General features: G+C 51.1%; 1 protein-coding gene across 1 annotated transcript; it reads left to right on the forward strand.

Annotated features, from left to right (window-relative positions):
• The first annotated feature begins 1,778 nt into the window (after window positions 1-1,778).
• Spryd3 (SPRY domain containing 3) lies at window positions 1,779-20,184 on the forward strand. The gene is made up of 11 exons (XM_059248093.1): window positions 1,779-1,880; window positions 4,470-4,616; window positions 5,863-5,938; window positions 7,272-7,396; window positions 7,636-7,771; window positions 9,375-9,560; window positions 17,318-17,467; window positions 17,819-17,876; window positions 18,335-18,454; window positions 18,541-18,710; window positions 18,982-20,184. The coding sequence occupies exons 1-11, from the start codon at window positions 1,858-1,860 to the stop codon at window positions 19,114-19,116; spliced, it is 1,326 nt and encodes a 441-aa protein (XP_059104076.1). The 5' UTR covers window positions 1,779-1,857; the 3' UTR covers window positions 19,117-20,184.
• The last annotated feature ends 23 nt before the right edge of the window (window positions 20,185-20,207 follow it).

Raw genomic sequence — 20,207 nt, forward strand, 5'->3', positions numbered from 1 at the left:
TTTGGCTCCAGCTTGAGTGCAGAGGCAGGATGACTCTGCACATATATACCACCAGCACCACCCGTGAGACCTAGATTGATAACTTATTCCTAAGTGAAAAGGCTTCGCCAGAGAGATGACTCAGCGGTTAAGAGCACTGACTGCTCTTCCAGAGGACCAAGTTTCAATTGCCATCGTCCACATGGCAGCTCACAACTGTCTGTAACTCTCACATATGGTGCATAGATACATATGCAGGCAAAACACATAAACTAATTTTAAAAAAGTGAAAAGGTACCACCTATTAATGTATGCAAGTATAATAGATTGAGAACATATGCTCGGTATGTGTATTAAAATCACTCAAGTATCAGTAGGCTCAAGAACTTATCAAACATAATCAGACCTAGAAAGGGTGCAACACCCTCAGTGGGACCCCATAATGAGGAGGACATCTAACACTGAGATGACAATGGTCCCCACCCTACTGACCACTGTGTGTGTGCGGGGCTCAAAGGACAAGAGAGAAATCCTCACTGTTTCTGGGGCTTCAGCTCACTCAGCTCAGGTGCACTGTTGATGAAAACTACTTAGATTATCCAGAAAACCCAGTCCTGCATTTTGCCTCTGAGGCTGGGCTCAGCCCTGTGACCTGCTGCTTGGAGGTGAGGCAGCGGCTGTGGCTGCCTTCGAGGCTGTATCTCCGGCAGCTCTCTAGCTGGGTTTGTTCTCTGGCTGTGGGACCTGGTAACTTTGCCTTAACTTATCAGCTGTCTTGAATTATGCTGTGGCTTCTTTAACCCCTTTGTAGCCACAGTATAACCTACGTATGTCTACACGTGGTGTGTAATGTGTGACCCAAGAGTTAGTGATTAATATTAAAAAGAACCTGTGCTTGCTTTTTAGTCCATTATTCAGAGAAATCAGGACTAATTAGCAAATTGCGGCCAGTGGAACCGACATAGCTTGTTAATTGATTGATAGTCAATAAATTCAGATGTGGAAAGACACAAACATATTCGTTCATGTTTCTGACACAGGGTACTCAAGTCTCTCTGGAGAGAATATTCAGTCTTGGGAGCAAAACATGGAAGCCATCCAAGGATCCCAATTCCTCCTAAGCGCAATCCCACCCTTTATAGGAGATGCATGATAAATGTTGGTGTCCTTTCCAGCATATTCTGACCTGGCCTAACTTTCCTAGCAAGCCCTCTGTTCCCAAACAGCACTGGGTTTCATCTCACTGTGCTTTTTTTTTGCATCTGAAGTTCTCTCCTGTTCTGGAATGCCCTTCCTGGAGTGAACGCAAGGGATGCAAAGCGGTGCTCTGGAGAGAAAACCTAAGGTATCAGCTGAGGGCGGCCGCTGTGGAGCTCGGCCTCTGGCTCCTCACCTGTAAAAAGGAGATAAAATTAAGAATCCCCCCCACCCCACCCCGAAGGCTGTTACGTGTATCAAAAAACATTCCAGTAACGCTTTTAGCATCACTTCTTGCTCCAGTAACGTGACGCTAGCACGCGCGGGCACAGCGACCTGCTCCGCCCCAAGGGAGCCGCCCCTTGACCGCCTCCCGGAGCTCCTGGCGCCCACGGTGGCGTCGGTGCAGCCACGTCGCCTCTCCCACCCTGCCGACACCGGGGTTTCTCCGACGCCGCCGAGTGTTAGGTACCCGGCTCACCGGGCCGCGCCCCACACCGCCTGGGCCCTGCGATTGGCCGCTGTGGGTGCCCGTCTGCAGAGACCGCCGCAGATTGGTCAGATTCGGCGTGGAGGGGCGGGCCTCGCGGAGCATAGGAAGGGCGGGGACCCGGATGTGTGTGGTGGCGGCGGCGGCGGCGGCGGCCGAAGAGCTACAGCACGGAGCTGAGAGGCCTATGGATGAGGAGGACGCGGCGGCCCCGGTAGGCGGGGATCGGGGGCGGGGTCCCGGAGGCCCGGGTCTCTGCAGATCTCCAGGCGGGGGTCCTGGAAGGCGGCTCCGGGCTCAGGGGCGGGGCCAGGGGCTCCGGTCACTGGCGTTCCTCCCGCCGCGCACCCTCCCCTAGTGCAGGGCCTGCGGAGACCGGGCGTAGCCGCATTGACAGGTGAAGGCCGGGTGGCCCCTGGGTCTCCTCCGAGTGACCCGACCCTGCTGAGGCCGCGCCAGGCCCCAGCGCCGCTGCCGATGGTTGGTGCTGAGGCTGTCGGGTGCTCGAGGATCAGGTGCCTTCAAGTCTGGGGCTCCAGCTTCTACCTGGGTTCAAGGCCCGGCCCCGGGCCCAGGAGGGGCATCCTAGTGCTGTGCTACAGGTGTCTGCTCGCCTGGAGCGTGTGGTGATGTGTAGCTCCTTCAGAAGAGCCCTGATGTGCAACGTTGGAATCGAACTCCGCTAGCCTAGATTTGCTAAGCACCTACTGTGTGTGTGTGGTGTGGGGGCACTGTGCCAGGTGTTTGGGAATGGGAAGAACAGATTTCTTCATCGTTTTTCCATGTTTGGCTCTCTGGAAAATTTTATTCATTCATTCATTCGTTGGTCTTGAGGGTTGTCTAAATACCAAGAGAGTCCTGTGGTGGTATTGTATTCCCCTGAAATATTGTGCATGCTAATAAACTTATCTGGGGTCACAGAACAGAACAGCCACAATATTAAACATAGAGGATAGGCAGTGGTAGCACACGCCTTTAATCCTAGCATTCCAGAGGCAGAGATCCTCTGGATCTCTGTGAGTTCAAGGCCACATTGGAAACAGCCGGGCATGGTGACTCACACCTTTAATCTCATGAAGTGAGTCTTTAATCCCAGGGAGTGATGGCAGATAGCAGAAAGGTATATAAGGCATGAAGACCAGAAACTAGAAGCTTTTGGCTGGTTAAGCTTTCAGGCTTTTGAGCAGCAGTTCAGCTGAGAGCCATTTAGATGAGGACACAGAAGCTTCCAGTCTGAGGAAACAGGATCAGCTGGGGAATTGGCAAGGTGAGGTTAGCTGTGGCCTGTTCTGTCTCTCTGATCTTCCAGTGTTCACCCCAATACCTGGCTCCAGGTTTGTTTTTATCAATAAGACTCTTTAGGATTCATGCTACAGAGTCCCATTCCTTTTCTCCTCCTCCACTGCTGCCCTCCTGGTGGCTGCCACCCCGTGAACTGCTGTCACAACTGCCCTTGGGAATGAGAGTTAAGATCTGATACATTCTTTTTCTTTTGTTTGAGACAAGGGCTCACCACGTAGCCTTGGCTGGCCTGGCCTCCCGCTATGTAGACCAGGCTGTTCTAGAACTCAGAGGTCCATTTGCCTCTGCCTGGGATTAAAAGTGCTAGAAGGATTGCTTGGTGGTGGTGGTGGTACGTGATGCTAATCCCAGCACTCGGGAGGCAGAGGCAGGCGGTTCTCTGTGAGTTCGAGGCTAGCCTGGTCTACGCTGTGAGTTCCAGGACAGGAAGGGCTACTCAGAGAAGCCCAATCTCAAGCCCCACCTCCAGAAAAAGAGCACTGGCTTCTCTCCCAGAGGACCTAGGGTTCAGTTCCCAGCACCCACATGGCAGGTGGCTCACAACTGTAACTCCAGTTCCAGGGGCTCTGATGCCCTCTTCTGGTCTCTGAAGACACCAGGCATATACAGTATGCATAGACATACATACAGGAAAACACCCATACACATAAAAATAATACAAAATTTAAAAATTGCTAGGATTAAAGATGAGTATCACCATACCCAGCATGTTTTAAAATTATACCATTTCTTGTTTACAATTCCAATTTCTCGCTATCCTTGAAATAAAATTTAAACTCCTGACTGGGTAGTCTTTTGCCTTATCCTATTCTTTTTGGTTTTTCGAGACAGGGTTTCTCTGTGTAGCTTTGCACCTTTCCTGGAACTCGCTCTGTAGCCCAGGCTGGCCTTGAACTCACAGAGATCCGCCTGCCTCTGCCTCCCGAGTGCTGGGATTAAAGGCGTGCGCCACCACCGCCCGCCTGGTCCCTTATCCTATTCTTATTCACCTTCCCCACATACCAGCGGCTCTGGTCTTCTGTCTTTCTCTACGGTGACACCTTTCTTCTACCCAAGGCTCTGTGCCTGGACTGTTCCTCTGCCTCGAATGGTTTTTGTTGTATTGCCATTCATGCTGCCTGCCTGCCTTTCAGTCACACGCAGTCCCTCCAAGACTGTCCTCCTCCAGTGTCTGTTACATCTCTGTGCTTTTTTCTTCCACTGGCTAAAGTGGCCGTTTGTGCTTATTATCTGCTCTGCTTCCTCATGCCCACGAGATTGGAAACGAGAACATGAATCCCATCTGTCTTGCTCACAGCTTTGTTCCTAGCCTCGATGACAGTGCACATGGAAAAAGCCCAATAAATATCTAGTGACTGAGTGAGTGGCTGAGGCTGGAGTTATCGGGATGCATTTGGACATCCGGCCTCAAGTCGGGGGCACTCTGCACATTCAGGACTGAGCAGGCTGAGGTACTCTGTGCTGAGCCCCAGCTTCTCCTCAGTCATTTCTTTCCTCATAGGTTTGTTCTCATGAACAAGATGGATGACCTCAACTTGCACTACCGGTTTCTGAATTGGCGGAGGAGGATTCGGGAGATTCGAGAGGTCCGGGCTTTCCGGTATCAGGAGAGGTTCAAACATATCCTTGTGGATGGTGACACTTTGAGGTGAGTGCAGGGAAATGGTTCCACCTTGCCCCTTTCAGTGATTTTCCAGGTGTTTTGGAGGGAGGGCACCCCGGTGGCCTTTGTGCATTCCTTGCTGCCTCTGGTCACTCCGTGTGTCTCTCTCACTCGGGTTGTCCTTTGTTTTTGTTTATTCCGTGTGTGTACTGGGGGATGGCTGCTCAAGGACAGCTGGAGGAGGTTGGTCTTCTCAGGTCAGGCGGGACCCAGGGATCAGGCTGGTCATTAGACAAGTGCTTTATACTGAGCCATTTCACCGCCCTGTGCTTTGCGTTGTCTTTGAGACGGGCAGGTTGTCCTAAAACTTGCTGCAGCCCTTCTCCTCGGCTTCCCCAAAGCTGGGATTACAGGCATGTACCACCTCAGCCATCTTGGCTCGCTGTCTTCTGGTCTGGCAAGGAAAGGATCCAGAAAGGCCATGTTCTGATCTGGAAGTTCCCATGGCATGTGTAGGAGGCTGCCAAGACCTGCCAGGACGGTGGGTCTGTGTGGTCTGAGTCCCCGTCTGCCTACATTTCAAAGACGGGTTCAGCAGGGAGTGACTGGGGAGTGCCAGTTTATAGTACGCCATCACCCACCCTGTGCCTTTCTGGCCCTTTGGTTTGTATTTTTCTCTCTTGTCTGGAATCTTCCCTGCCTCCTTCCTGCCTCCTAGATAGTTATCATCTAAAAGGAGAAGGAAGTAGCTGAATTATGGGAACTGAGTGACTCTGCCAGTGGGAAGGCTAGTTGTCTAGCTCTACTGAGGACGGGGCTGAAGGGAAGGGCCAAAGTTGCAACGTGAGGGAGGGATTGAGGTTACACAAGACTATGGGACCCCTAAAACACAATTAAGGAAGGCTGTACATTTACCCCCTGAAAAACGAAGAAACTGGACTGGATTGATCTAGTATAGGTTGGGTCCTGGCTAGAGGCAGTGGGAAGGGGGAGTGTTTAAGTACCTCATGTGTGTGTGCATCCACACAGATTAATTTTCTCTGGATAGTCCTGGCTGTCCTGGAACTCGCTCTGTAGACCACACTGGCCTCGAACTCAGAGATCACCTACTACAGCCTCCCAAATGCTGGGATTAAAGGTGTGTGCCGCCATGCCTGGCTATGTGCCGATTTTCTGAAGCGTGCCTTGATGTTCTCTGTGCTAGTCCTCACAAGATTGGGGTTTGGAGTATTGGGACTTCCTCCTAATCCCTGGGCTTGCCTGCTCATAGAATGTTTCCATATTCCTTTAGTTACCATGGAAACTCTGGTGAAGTTGGCTGCTATGTGGCGTCTCGACCGCTGACCAAGGACAGCAATTATTTTGAGGTGATCAAGCAGTAGTTGGGCAGAGCTGGGGATCCGGGGTGCGGTGATGGGGTTGGTGATGAGGAGTGAGTATATTTGCTCCAAGGAGCTCTTCTCCTGGATTTATGACCTGGCCTTTGAAGTTTTCCATCAGTGTTATTTTGGGAGAAGGGTGCAGAGCAGCCTGACTTTTGATCTGAGAGACAGGCATCTTGGAGTCTCATCACCCTTTGCCCTTCTGCTCTGCTGTCCCCTTGCCTAGGGTGACTTTGACTCATGTCTCACTTTCCTAGCTCCTAATACAGTGGTCTTCAACCTTCCTAATGTTGCGACCCTTTAGTATAGTTCCTCATGTTGTGATGACTCCCAACCATAAAATTATTTTCATTGCTACTTCATAACTGTCATTTTGCTACTGTTATGAATTGTAATGTAAATATCTGTGTCTTCCGATGGTCTTAGGTGACCCCTGTGAAAGGGTCACTTGACCCCTAAGGGGTCAAGACCCACAGGTTGAAAACTGCTGCCCTAATAGAAGCCCAGAATTGATTGTGTGCCTAACTTCTTCTTCTTATTGTTACTATTATTATAAATGCTGTGTGTGGGTATGTGCATGTGAGTGTAGTACCCACAGAGGCTGGAAGTTAGAAGTGTCAGAGCCGGCAAGGAGCTGGGGTTACTGGTGGTTGTGAACTACCTGATGTGGGTCGTGGGGACCAAACTTAGGTCAGTATATACTCTTAACTACTGAGCCAGCTCTCCAGCTCCCCACCCCTACTTTTTTTTTGAGACAGGATCTCCCTAGATAGCCCTGGTTGGCCTGGAACTCTCCCTGTCTCTCTATGTATACCAGACTGGCCTGGAACTCTCCCTGTCTCTCTATGTATACCAGACTGGCCTGGAACTATCACCTGTCTCTGCATCTGGAGTGCTAGGATTAAGGATGTGAGCCATGATGCCCAACGAAGGCTTAAGAATGATTGTCTAGGGCTGGAAGATGGCTTAGTGGTTAAGAGCACTGACTGCTTTTCTAGAGGACCTGGGTTTAGTTCCCAGCACCCACATGGCAGCTCACAACTGTCTGTAACTCCAGGATCCAACCCCTCACACAGACATATATGCAGGCAAAACACCAATGTACACAAGATAAAAATAAATTTAAAAAAAAATTCACCTTAAAAAAAAAGTGATTGCCTCAATAACCATAGGAAAGGGGCCCTGCCCTCCCCTGTTCCCCCGGCAGGGCCTATCCTCTCACCCCCAGGTCTCTTTGAGCATAACCTCCCTTTGATCACTCCAGAAGTTCATTCAGTTTTCCGTCCCTGTGAACTGTTTCCTGCTCTCTTCCCTCCAGGTATCCATTGTGGACAGTGGCGTTCGGGGCACCATTGCTGTGGGGCTGGTCCCCCAGTACTACAGCTTGGATCACCAGCCTGGCTGGTTGCCTGACTCCGTAGCCTACCATGCTGATGATGGCAAGTGAGTGGGTCCTTTGCTGTGGAGTGGAAGTCTAGATATGAAGGGTAAACCACTTCTGAGTGCTTTTCTCCACCACTTCCTGTCTTGGGTCTTTTAATAAACTGAATTAGGTAAGGTGTGGGTGTCAGGGTGACGGAATACCAGGACAAAGGTGGATGCCATCAAGAGTGGAGCTACTGAGAAGATGTTGTAGAGGAGCAGGTGCCATAGTCCTGAGTCTTATGCCACTCTCTCCATAGGCTGTACAATGGCCGTGCCAAGGGGCGCCAGTTTGGCTCAAAGTGCAATTCTGGGGACCGGATTGGCTGTGGCATTGAGCCTGTGTCTTTTGATGTTCAGACTGCCCAGATCTTCTTCACCAAAAATGGGAAACGGGTGAGTGGGAAACCCTGTCTGAGAGGTTTCAATGGCTTGGATCTGCCTCAGGATCTGTGAGAGTGACAGTGGAGAGTGATGACTTCATTCCTGTTGCCTGTCTAGCCTCAGGCAGTCCCCTGGCAGCTGGAACATGACCCAGATCCTAAGGTTAGAAGGATGGGGACTATAGCCAGCAGGGGTAGAAGTACATGATTTGGAGGAAGACTTTTTCTTGTTTCTGTTTTTTTTTTTTTTTTTTTTTGGTTTTTCGAGACAGGGTTTCTCTGTGTAGCTTTGCGCCTTTCCTGGGACTCACTTGGTAGCCCAGGCTGGCCTCGAACTCACAGAGATCCACCTGGCTCTGCCTCCCCAGTGCTGGGATTAAAGGCGTGCGCCACCACCGCCCGGCTTTGTTTCTGTTTTTTGAGACAGAGATTCTTTGTGTAGTCCTGGCTATCCTGGAACTCACTCTAGACCAGGCTGGCCTCAAGCTCAGAGATCTGCCTGCCTCTGCCTCTGGGATTAAAGGCGTTCACCACCACTGCCCAACGGAGGAAGACTTTGAGCAGACAAAGGGAGGGAAAGAGTTTGTGACTGTAGCTCAGGTGGTAGGTAGTGTGTTTGCCTAGCATGCTTGAGCTCTGGGTTCAGCTCCCAGCACCGCATGGGCACTCAGGAGATGGATGATGCAGGAGAATCAGGAGTTCAAAGTCATTCTTGCTACATGATGAGTTCAAGGACAGTTTAGGTTACATGAAGCGCTATCTTTAAAAAAGTTTTCTTTTGGGACGTGGCCCCTGAGAGGCTGCTCATGCTCCAGTAGATGGCTCTGCGCCCTTGCACGTAATGCTAAGCTGGCTCAGTGGGTTTGAAAAAGACTACATGAAGTTAGGAGGGGGGTACATGGTCCGGGTGGGGGTAGGGAAGAAATTGGAGGGGAGGGAATGGGGTTGGGTTTGATCAAAGCACATTACGTGCATGTTTGAAATTCTCAAAAAATAAAAATGTAAAAAGCGGGGCTGAAGAGATGGCTCAGTGGTTAAGAGCACTGACTGCTTTTCCAGAGGACCCAGGTTCAATTCCCAGCACCCACATGGCAGCTCACAACTGTCTCTGACTCCTCCAGTTCCAGGGGGTCTGTGCTGTGTCAGCTGCAGGGTTTTGGGTTGGTTTGACTGTTTGGGGCAATATGTCCTTTGGTTTTCTTTTCTTTCTTTCACTCCGAGAATCCTTTTCTCTTCCGAGATGGTAGTTTTGGTGAGAGAGAAAGACACGCGACTCTCTCCCTCTTCTTCCCTCCTCCCACTCTGCTGGGGGAGATTGCTTCTCAAGGCAGGCAAGAGGGCAGCTCCCTTTGTAGCCTTGGCAGATGTGCATTGGTGCTGCTGTGGCGCTGACGCAGGTGTTTGCAGAGCCCGAGGCTTGACTTCTGGCTCCATGTAACTTGCTTGGCAAGGAGTACTTACCAATTGTTAAAACTCTCCAGGACCTCTGTCTGTCTTAAGTCTGTGGGTGTGTATGTGATAATAGTTGCATCATCTTGGAAATGCCCTTTTGAGAACTGGATGAGCTGTGGGAAGTGACCCACATGGCAGCTCCCTCCTCTCTCCCTGTGCTGCAGGTGGGCTCCACCATCATGCCCATGTCTCCAGATGGGCTCTTCCCAGCAGTTGGCATGCATTCCCTGGGTGAGGAGGTGAGGCTGCACCTCAACGCCGAGCTGGGCCGTGAGGATGACAGCGTCATGATGGTGGACAGCTATGAAGATGAATGGGGCCGGCTACATGATGTCAGAGTCTGTGGGACTGTAAGTAAAAGGCACTGAAGGTAAATGGGCTGGGCAGAACACAGGTGTGCATCTAAGGACATTGGTATTGCTTAGAATGAGGAGGAAGAACAGTGTTGCCCCTCGACCCCTGCCCCCACCATTCTTTCTTTGAGACAGGGTCTCATTGTGTAGCCCTAGCTGGCCTGGAACTTACAGAGATCCACCTGCCTCGGCCTCCGAGTGCTGGGATTAAAGGCGTGTGGCACCACCGCCCAGCCTGGCTCTTTTTCTTTATCTTGCTTGGCCTTGAGTTTGCATTCTGCCCACCTTGGCCTCTGGAGCATCAGTCCTGTGCTGCTGTACCCGGCAGAGGCTTTTGTGTGGCTTTGGGGGGTGGAAATTTGGGTAGAGCAGCACTGGGTAGGCCTTGGCGTGGTTCTTGGAGTCCAAACCTGTGTTAGGAGGCTAATCCCCTCCCCTCTTTCCCTTCCTTTGGGACCTCAGCTTGGTTGTTGATTCCCAGAATAAGTAGAAGCTCTCCTTTGCAGGCTCCTCTTTGTTCAGTGTGGGGATGGATTTGGAAGCCCACTTCTGCTTCCCTTTGGCTGGATTCAGCTCAGCTGGGCTCTCTGGTCGTAGAACTGAGGAACAGATGTGGAAAAAGACTCGAGGAGTTGGGTGTAGTCAGACTTTCTCTGCCAAATAATGACACGGAGACTTATTATTAATTAGGAAAGCTTGGCCTTAGCTTTAGGCATGTTCCCAACTAGCTCTTAAAACTTAAATTAACTCACCGGGCGGTGGTGGCGCACGCCTTTAATCCCAGCACTCGAGGCAGAGGCGGGCGGATCTCTGTGAGTTCAAGGCCAGCCTCCTCTACAGAGCAAGATCCAGGACAGGCTCCAAAGCTACACGGAGAAGCCCTATCTCAAAAAACAAAACAAAACAAAAACTTATATTAACTCGTTAATATTAATCTAGTTCTGCTGTGTGGCTTGTTACCTTTCCTCCATACTGAACATCCACATCTCTCTGGCAAGTTTCTGCTTCTCTGATTCCTTCCTAGAGTTCCTATCTCTGCCCGGAAGTCTCGCCTATCCTCTCCTATTGGCCTTTCAGCTCTTTACTAAACCAATCAGAAGGTGCCTTGGCAGAGACACATCTTCATAGTGTACAAAAAAATTATTCCACAACAGTTGGATTATTGTTGTTGTTGGGGACGTGTGTGTGTGTGTGTGTGTGTGTGTGTGTGTGTGTGTGTGTGTGTGTGTGTTGTGTGTGTGTGTGTGTGTGGTGTGTGTGTTGTGTTGTGTGTGTTGCTGGGTATTTGAAATAGAACATTGTACATGCTGAACAAGTTCTCTTCACCAAGCTGTATGTATCTCTAGCTCTTTCATTATTTTTTTGAGATAGGGTCTTAACTAAGCTGCCCTGGCTGGTGTCTGAACTCAGTCTCTAACACAGCCGGTCTTGAACTTTGAATTCACATGCCTCTGCCTTTCAAGTAGTAGTGGTTAGAAGCCTGCATGCAGGCCCAGTTTTGGGGATCACGAATAAACTTCAGTGTTAATCTCTTCTGTGTTTTTTGTAGAAGATGACAAGGCAGATGAATGATAAGTCAGGGGGGACCTGAAGCCTCCAAGCTTGCTTTCAAGCCTTTCTCTTCAGACCTGCAGTGTTCTCTCTTTGGGGTGTGAGCTTTCTTGGGAAGCTTGAGGAAGGAAGTCTTCCAGCCTATCCTCTGTACCTCTTGCTGGGTTGGGAGTGAATGGATTCAAGTCCGGAGTCTAACTCTGATCTCTTGTGAGATGCTTAGTCTTCCCACTTAGAATTCTTCTCTGCAGCCTTCTTACTGTTCCCAGCCTGGCCTTTGGCCTTCTCACCTCAACACAGCCTGTGATAGGAAAACAGGCAGTGGGGTGGAAGTGGGTTATGAGCAAGGCCTTTCCTTGTGGAGTTCAAGGTGAATTGAGCTCAGAGAACATGGTAGACTGTGCCCTCCTGCTGCTCTGATGCCCCACTTCCCTCTGGCCCTGGGGTGTGAGGGCTAGGTGGTTGTGAGCCAAGGCCTCAGATGCTCACGCCTTGATTCATCGCTTCTTTCTTTCTCCTTCTACCATCATTTTGACAACATCCACAGAGTTGCACTTGGGCCTGAGCCATGGCTGTGTTCCAGCTCTCATCTCTGACCTCTCCTCAGTGTTTTCCTGGCATCCTTTCCCTGCCTGGACCTGTCCCTACGCTACTCCCAGCTCCTCCCAGGCATCTTTTCTAACTGAGGTGGAGTCCTGTAGACATTATAAATAGCCTTCCTTCCTTCCCTCCCCTCAGGGTCCTCAGTCCACTCATTTAGGAATTTTCTTCCCTTAAGCATAGCTGTAGAGTTTGTTTGGCTGTTTTTAAACCCTCACCTCAGCTTAGGACTGCTGGCAGGGTAAGTCCACTGCACCGTGAACACAGGCTCCTCTGCAGTGGAGTCGGGCAGCTGTTTGTTTGTGTGTTTTGAGACAGTCAAAACTGAAGTCAGTCTGCCCTGGAACTTACTATTTAGCTCAGGCTGGCCTTGAATTCTTGACAGTCTTCCTACCTCAGCCTCCTGAGGTTACTGATGTGAGCCACCATGCCTGGCTAGCAGTCAGTCTCTTTCTCCCTCCAGTTTTCTAGTGTATCTTTTATTACATTTATTTATTAATTTGTTGTGTATTTGTATTGGTGTGTGCGCATGTGGAGGTCAGAAGACAAATGTGGGAACTGACTCTCCCTCTATCCTGTGGGTTCCAGGAACTGAACTTTGGTGGTTAGGCTTGGCAGCAAGTGCCCTTACCCCCTTAGCCATCTCTCCAGCCCTAGGGTGAGTCTCTTGGAGAATATAGGTCCTTCTAGGTTTGCCAACTGTGCCATCTTTCAAATGAGGATAACCTGCCTGGTTTTTTTCGTCTTCTCTTTTGTACCATCCACTGTATTTGTGGATGTCTTGGATCTGTGTTGTCTTGGAAGGAGAGTTTGTTCCTTTAGAGATGACTAGCGTACATTTTCATCCTTTGCCCTTGTTTTTTACATTCCTTGCTGTTGGGGACCCGCCCTTGTACCCAAGGCCTTCTTCTGGAGTGGATGGTGGTCTCAGTAGGATGTCCCATAACCATGGAGATTTGGGAAGGCCTCAAATCTGACCTAAAGTTTCTCAGAAGGACATAAGTGGTATTTTAGTTGGGACAGTTATTTTTTTTAACATTTCTTCATTCATTTGTGTGTGTGCACATGTGGACACATAACATGCATGTGGAAATCAGAGCCTGATTTATAGGAATCATCTCCTTCTACCACCACCATGTGGGTCTGGGGGTCCAGCTCAGGTCGTCAGGCTTGGCAGTGAGAGTCTTTACCTGCTGAGCCATCTTGCCAGCCCAGGACAGTTCTTTCATGTGCAGGACCGTGGGCATCTTTAGCATGCAGACACAAGTTATTGGTAGTGTTATGATAGTACAGCATGAACACACACATTTTCAAACATATTCTGTGGAGAGCAGTGTAGATGTAACAGTCTTATTAAATAAGAAACACAGAGCCAAATGCAGAGTTAAAAGCCCAAGAGGTCAGAGCAGTAGCTAAGATCTGAGACTTAAAACTGCCTTTCTTACCCTTCACTGCCGCTGCTGTCCTTCCCCTCAGAAAGAGACCTACTTCCTGTGTGTCTAACTTTTTGTTGACTTTCTGTTCTGCCTTCTTATTGGTTGTAAACCCAACCACATGACCTCCTCGTCACTGCCTTTCTGTATAGACCTCCAGGTCTTCTATGGTTGGTATTGAGATTAAAGGCGTGTGTCTCCATGCTGGCTGTATCCTTGAACACACAGAGTTCTGCCTGTCATGTGATCAGGATTAAAGGTGTGCGCCGCCGCCGCCGCCGCCGCCGCCGCCGCCGCCGCCGCCGCCACCACCACCACCCGGCTTCTGCTATTAGCTCTGACCCCCAGGCAACTTTATTTATTAACATACAAATAAAATCACATTTCAGTACAAATATAGTATCACCATAGAGCAGTCCCAGAGAAGTGCGAAGGGACTTGCTCAAATTGTCAAAGAGCCAATGAATAGGAAAAGTAGGCCCAGGTAGTCGTTCCTTGACCTATCTGTGGCCTTTTTGATAGTTTAATACTCATGGTCTTTGACTTAAGATTCTCCAGTTATGATGAGATGAGAACTGTATGCTTTCAGTAGAAGCTATAGTTCAGAGATGATGATGATGATTATTATTATTATTATTGGTATTATTATTATTTAGACAGGGTCTTACTTTGTAACCCTGGCTGGCCTGGAACTCTCTATTTCGATCAGGATGGCTTTGAAATCACAAGGATCCTCCAGCCTCAGTCTCCTGAATGCTGGGATTAAAGGCATGTGTAACCCTGCCAGACTGTACTTAAGATTTTGCATTTTGAGGTCGGTCACTGTCAAACATTTGCTTTGCGTGCATGAAGCCCTCAGTTCATTTACTTCCTAGTACTACAAGGGGGAAAAAGTAGATTTTGAATTTTGATCTTGTCCAAGGTCATGGTATTGGGCATTGACAGCAAGCTCCAGATTCCGGTCAGTGCGAACACGAGAGGAGTCAGCTGCAGCACACTGCGGGTGGTGCTCTGGTCAGGCGCAGTCAGTGCGCTTTCTTTTTTCTTCTTTTCTGGAGGCAGTGTCTCATGTAACCGAGGCTGGCCTTGAACCTGCTGTATAGCCGAAGCTGACCTTAACCTAATCCTCCTGCCTCCACCTCCAAAGTGCTGGGATTATCAGCACACCTGCTTTCTATGATGGTCAGGGATTGAACGCAGGACTTCATCAATGCTAGGCAGATACTGCCCCCTGAGCTACAGTTCCAGTCGGCCTGTCTGCCTTTCTTGGTGTTTTGCCTGTGTGTATATCTTTGTACCATGTGTGTGCCTGCTGCCCTTGGAGGTCATAAGAGGACAACGGATTCCCTGGAACTGCAGTTACAGATGGTTGTGAACCAACCTGTAGTTGCTGGGAACTGAACCTTCATCTTCTGGAAGAGCAGCAGGTGCTTTTAACTGAGCCATCTCATCTACCCCAGTTGTAGCTCATTAGAGTGAGTTCTTGACCTGCTGTCTGTAGCCTCAGTTTTCCCTGCTTTTAAAGAAGTCCTAGGTCCCCTTGCGCCACTCTCCCCCGCCCCCTCAGGGCTGAAGATGTTGAAGAATGGCTGCTGCCCCTAGGGCCTGCACAGTGAGGTCGTGTGGAGAGGGTTCTAGGAGCTGTCTGTACGTTTGCATTAGACTAATCTTGTCTTTGTTCACTGTCCATGGCTCTTGACACTCCTCCCAGTGGCAGCCTCGGTACACAAAAGGAGAGGGTCCTCCCTAGATTCAACTCGAGGAGTCTGTGTTGAGGCCTGAGCTGGGAGCTTGTGCTTGATTCCTGTTTCAGCTACTCTGGGCCCTCCAGGCTTGCTCCAGTTGAGAAGAATTAGTCCGTTCTGGCCAGCAATGAGAGAGTGGGAATCAACAAGAGAAAAGAGTGAGGAGGGCTTGGAGTGTAGACCGAGTTCTGATCTGCAGCGTCAACTAAGTACTCGGTGATCTGCAGTCCCTGTGACGGGGGATGGGTGGTGGAGGAGGTGGTGGTGGTGGTGGTGGTGGTGGTATACTTGAGGCTTCTGTGGAAAGGGTTCCCTCTACCCTCAGCTAAGATGCACAGGAGGGGTAATTGGGACTGTAGCTATCTCAGTAGAACTCTCAACTATGGTGCACAGTGCCTGGGTTTGATACCCTGCACCACAAATACCCATCCTGGTTGGCCTAAGGGTGGTTTGTTGCCCTAGTGGGAGGTACAGGCTGAAAGGTCATGGCCATTGTGATTGGTCAGTCCCCATTTCCTGACAGAATGTGCATTTTCATCAACTGGGTGTGGCAGGCTCCACTGACACCCTGATCTCATTTTATCTTATCTTTTTACTATTTTTGACAAAGTAGTATTGTCCCCATTTTACTGATGAAGACATTAAGGCTTTTTTCTTACATGAATGTATGATGTTCAAGCTTCATGGCAACCAAGCAACACTAGTTAGGGTTTGAACTTGGTCTTTCAAACTAAGAGGCAAACAAGGCATAGACTGAAGGACAAGTGAGGCTTTAGAAGCCAAATCTCCAGTTCCCAACAGTAGTACCCAGAAAGGATCTGCCAGAGAAGTGACTCCCTGCTCTGGCCTGTGCATGCCGAAGGCTCAGGAGGGCTTGCGGGGAGCAGGAGAGAGCCTGTGACTTTGGGTGGTTGCCCTGAGACGGGATGTTCCACTCTTGAAGAGGGCCTGTTGCTCAGGGCCAGAATGTCAGCAGACTGCCTCAGTGCTCTTCAGGAGCCTGTGGGTGTGGGTTGAAGTTCCATGTCAGGGCAGGTCATCCCCATGGCCTCTTGCCCTTAGGAAGTATCTCCACCCTGTCAGTAGAACTGTCTTCTGTGGGCTGAGGCAGAGGGAATGGTTGGGCGGGTTTTTCCCAAGGATGAGGATCTGGATCGGTTGCCTTTGGCCACGGAACTAGAGAACACCCTGTTTCCAGCATAGAGGCCAGTTGGATAGGATGGGTCAAGGGCAGCTGTGGGGTCCCTGATCCAGCTCTGCAGTACTGGGTGGAGAGAGTGGATCATAGGCTGCTAGATAGATGAGGTTAATAAACACTAATTGACCCTTCTCCTGATTCTGAGCAGAGCCAGGGAGCACTCTAAGGGTAGAATACATGGTGGGCTGGGTGTGGACCTGGTGGCTCCCATGTACCTCTGGCCCGTCTGCATCTGTCCTCTCTTGTCTTTAGAGGACAGGAGCGCAGACTAGGAGGTTCTGGAGCTGAGCAGAGTGAGATCTTCTTGTCCACTCTGAAGGGAGATGAGGAGGGCTGGCTTCTGCAGGAGATGCCTCCAGGCCTTCATGCTTTGCAGGCCCATTCAGGCAGGAATGTTAGTGGGGTGAGGCCATTGTCTTAAGGTTTGCTAGGGATTAGTGGAGGAGGTCCCAAGGAACATGTTTTTTTGTAGGGCTACAGGGCTTAAAGAGTAGAAGAAAAGTCTTGAGGGGCAGTTAGGTTGATTAAAAGGGAATTAAGGAGTCCTAGGTGATGCTAGGTGGGTGAAAGAAGAGCTGGGTCTGGGTCATAGCCCCGCTATTACTGTGACATCTGACAGGTAAAGTTTCCAGACCGAGGTTGTTACCCTGATGTACACCCAACTCCAGCCTGAGTGGGGGTCGGGAACTGGAGGACTGCCAATTGTCTTTGTTTTGACCTTTGCCCCGTGTAAAGTGAAGGGTGGAGTTGCCGTCTCCAGGCTCCTGGCTCCCTTGAGCACCTCCCTGACCCAGCAGTGAATGGCTCAGTTCAGGCCAAGGAGAGCAGGTCTTGAGAAACTATGCCAGTCCCGTCTGTGCAGCATTGGCTCCTGAGCCTGTCCCTTCCCCTCCTGTACCTGCGGTTGGCTCCTAACTTCTGCATACCCCTTGCTCTTCCCTCTTCCAGGAAGGCAGGCAGGCTTGGGGTTGTCCCAAGAATGGGATGTTCCAGCCTAAAGACCCCCAGGGGGCGTCCCAGACAGTGGCTCTGTAGGAATGTGTGAGACATCTCACACTAATCACCTTCTTTCTGCCATCCTTGTCCTCTGCCTGCCTAGAACTTGGAGTCCACTGTACCTTTAGAATCCCTTTCCATTCAGCCAGGGGATTCTGTCAGACTCAGAAAACTGTCCCGTGTCCAGGGAAGTGTCCACCTGACCCCTGACCTCTAGCTCTTGCTCCACAGCTGCTGGAATATTTGGGGAAGGGCAAGAGTATTGTGGACGTGGGGCTGGCTCAGGCTCGGCACCCACTCAGCACCCGTAGCCATTACTTCGAGGTGGAGATCGTGGACCCTGGAGAGAAATGCTACATCGCCTTGGGGCTGGCCAGGAAGGTGGGCGCAAGTACTGTCTTTGTCCCTGTGGGGTCAGTTTGGGGCTGTTGGGATGGGGCCAGGAAGTGCTGAGAAAACCTGGGCAAGGAGCCATAGAGGAAAGTTGTGAGCTGAGGCAGAGCATGGTTCTAAGTGTCTGTTTAGAGGACAGGCCTTGTGACGTAAGACACAGTGTCCTAAGTGTGTCACCTTGTCTGGTCCTCAGCCCCTTCCTGTTCTTGTTCCTGTAGCCCCCAGTTCCTGGCTGGGGACTGCCAGCTGTCTGGGTTGTCACAGAGTCAGATGCCCCTCTCTTCTGTCCTCTTTGGTCATGTGTGATGTCATAGATTTCCTTTTGTCTTCCTGCTGTAGGATTATCCCAAGAACAGGCACCCAGGCTGGAGCAGAGGGTCTGTGGCATACCACGCAGGTAAGTGGGACCTGCTGATGTGGAAACTGAGGGACACAGGGCCAGAGTCACCCACTCCCCTCTCACTCACATGGGACCTCTCCTTCCTTTGTCCAGGCTGCTCAGGCTTTCTCCTCATCTTGTTTTTTCTCTCAGTCCTGAAAGCTGGAGGCACAGGACAAGGCAGGAGAGCTGGGCCCAGAGTGAACACTCCAGGCCTCTGACTTGGCTCCCCTGTGCCCTTCCTGAAGATCACTCAGATTTCCTGTAGGGCTGGCTTCCTGAGAATACTGAGCCTTGTCGCCTGGACTCCCCTCCCTCCCTTCCCTGCTTGCTCATCCCTGTCCTTTCTTCAGACCAGTTCAGTCAGATGGACATTGCTTTCCTTTGTAAAGCCTAGTGTCCTTCCTGCATCTGCCTCCTCCCGAGGACTGTAGAGTCAGTCCCTTCAAGTGTGCCCTTTCCTCCCTCTCCAACAGATGATGGGAAGATCTTCCATGGCAGTGGTGTGGGGGACCCCTTTGGGCCACGCTGTTACAAGGGGGACATTATGGGCTGTGGAATCATGTTCCCCCGGGACTACATTCTGGACAGTGAGGGTGAGTGAGGTTGGGCAGCAGCCAGACTGCTCAGGGCAACTGGTGGTAGGTGCCGCACGCAGGAGCTCATGTTTCCTGTCTCCTAGGGGACAGTGATGACAGCTGTGATGCAGTGATCTTGTCCCCGACTGCCCGGGCTGTCCGGAACGTCCGCAATGTCATGTACCTGCACCAGGAAGGTGAAGAGGAAGAGGAGGAAGAGGAGGAGGAGGAGGAAGAGGAGATAGAGCAGGAGCATGAGGGCAAGAAGGTGGTGGTGAGTAGGAGGGGCCATTCTGGGGTCCTGGGGCGGACCACAGTGAGGACAGGGCCGACAGGTGGGTGGGGTGAGGGTCGGGTGAGGGCAAGATCTGGAGCTGCCCGGGCTGCAGTTCCGGCCTTTGTCCAGCCTCAACCCGCCCTCTTGTGGTTGCTTCCCGTATCACGCCAAGTGAATCCTAAAGCCTGTGGTGGGAGTCGGGGTGTCACTCTAAGTATCCCCAGGGAAGAGACCAGAGTCCACTCTCTTCTCTCCCCTCCACTACCAGGTTTTCTTCACCCGGAATGGCAAGATCATTGGGAAGAAGGATGCTGTTGTACCTTCTGGAGGCTTCTTTCCCACCATTGGGATGCTCAGTTGTGGGGAGAAGGTGAAAGTTGACCTGCACCCCTTAAGTGGCTAGAGGCTTCCCCAGCACATCCACCCTGCTCACCAGCAGGCTCTGGGAAGATATCACCCTGCCCCCACCAGCTCAGGGCCCAGTCAGGCTGGACCTTCTGTCTCTGGGCCCAAGCCTTTGGTGATGGGCAGAGAACAGTGTTGATATACGGGAGGGTCCCCATGCTTTGGTTAGTGGGGCACTCGGATCTCCTTGTACCTCACTGGATCCTGTGCGAGTTGAGAGGTGTGAGCCCACCTGCTATTTGGGCCAAGGGTAGAGTATAGGCAACCTGTCCCTATTCACCACATAGTTCCCCTGAAATCTCTTCACTCTCTGCCCTCCTGGGAGCCAGATGCTGCTGTCTCCCCCTGGCTGGGCTAGGGGGCCTGTCTTGGCCATCTCTCTCTCCTTTGACTGGCTGCTGTCCTAAATCACATCTAGGGTCTCCATTCTTTCCTCTGAGAGACAGCCCCACCCCCACACTCAAGCACCACAGAAAGCCTGAGCCTGGCTCCCTAACTGGCCACGTACAGATTGCTCAGTACGTGTGTGTGTGTGTGTGTGTGTGTGTGTGTGTGTGTGTGTGTGTGTGTGTTAGCATGGGACTGTGGCCTTTGCTCCCATCTCGTCTGCACTCTTCAAGGCACCCCTAGCCCTGGCTCCCTGAGATGGGGCTAAGGCACCAGGGCATGTATTATGTTGTGGCTGTCACTCAGAGCCACAGCTTGGCCCCTCACTCCCCTTTCCTGCCCGCCCCGACCCTGTGCCCAGCTTGGCCCCTCACTCCCCTTTCCTGCCCGCCCCGACCCTGTGCCCAGCTTGCTGCGTGTGCCAGTTGACTGTCTTGGCTTCAGTGTTTGATTCTAGCATCTACATAGACCCTGCCCCTGCAACCAAGCCCCTGTCTCCTCCCCCTTTTCAGGGGCTCTTGGTCTCAGTTTGCACAGAGGGTAGGACTGGGGTGGGGGGCTGTGCTGCTGGGGCTCCTCGGCCCCTCCTTCCGGGCCTGCACTATGATGTATGAAATGTATGTACAGACCAGAGATGTTTATACACCCAATAAAGACGGAGTTTCCGTATTTATCAGGATGGACAGAAAGGGAATCCTTTCC

The sequence above is a fragment of the Peromyscus eremicus genome, chromosome 20 (assembly GCF_949786415.1).
Source record: "Peromyscus eremicus chromosome 20, PerEre_H2_v1, whole genome shotgun sequence".
NCBI lineage: Eukaryota > Metazoa > Chordata > Mammalia > Rodentia > Cricetidae > Peromyscus > Peromyscus eremicus.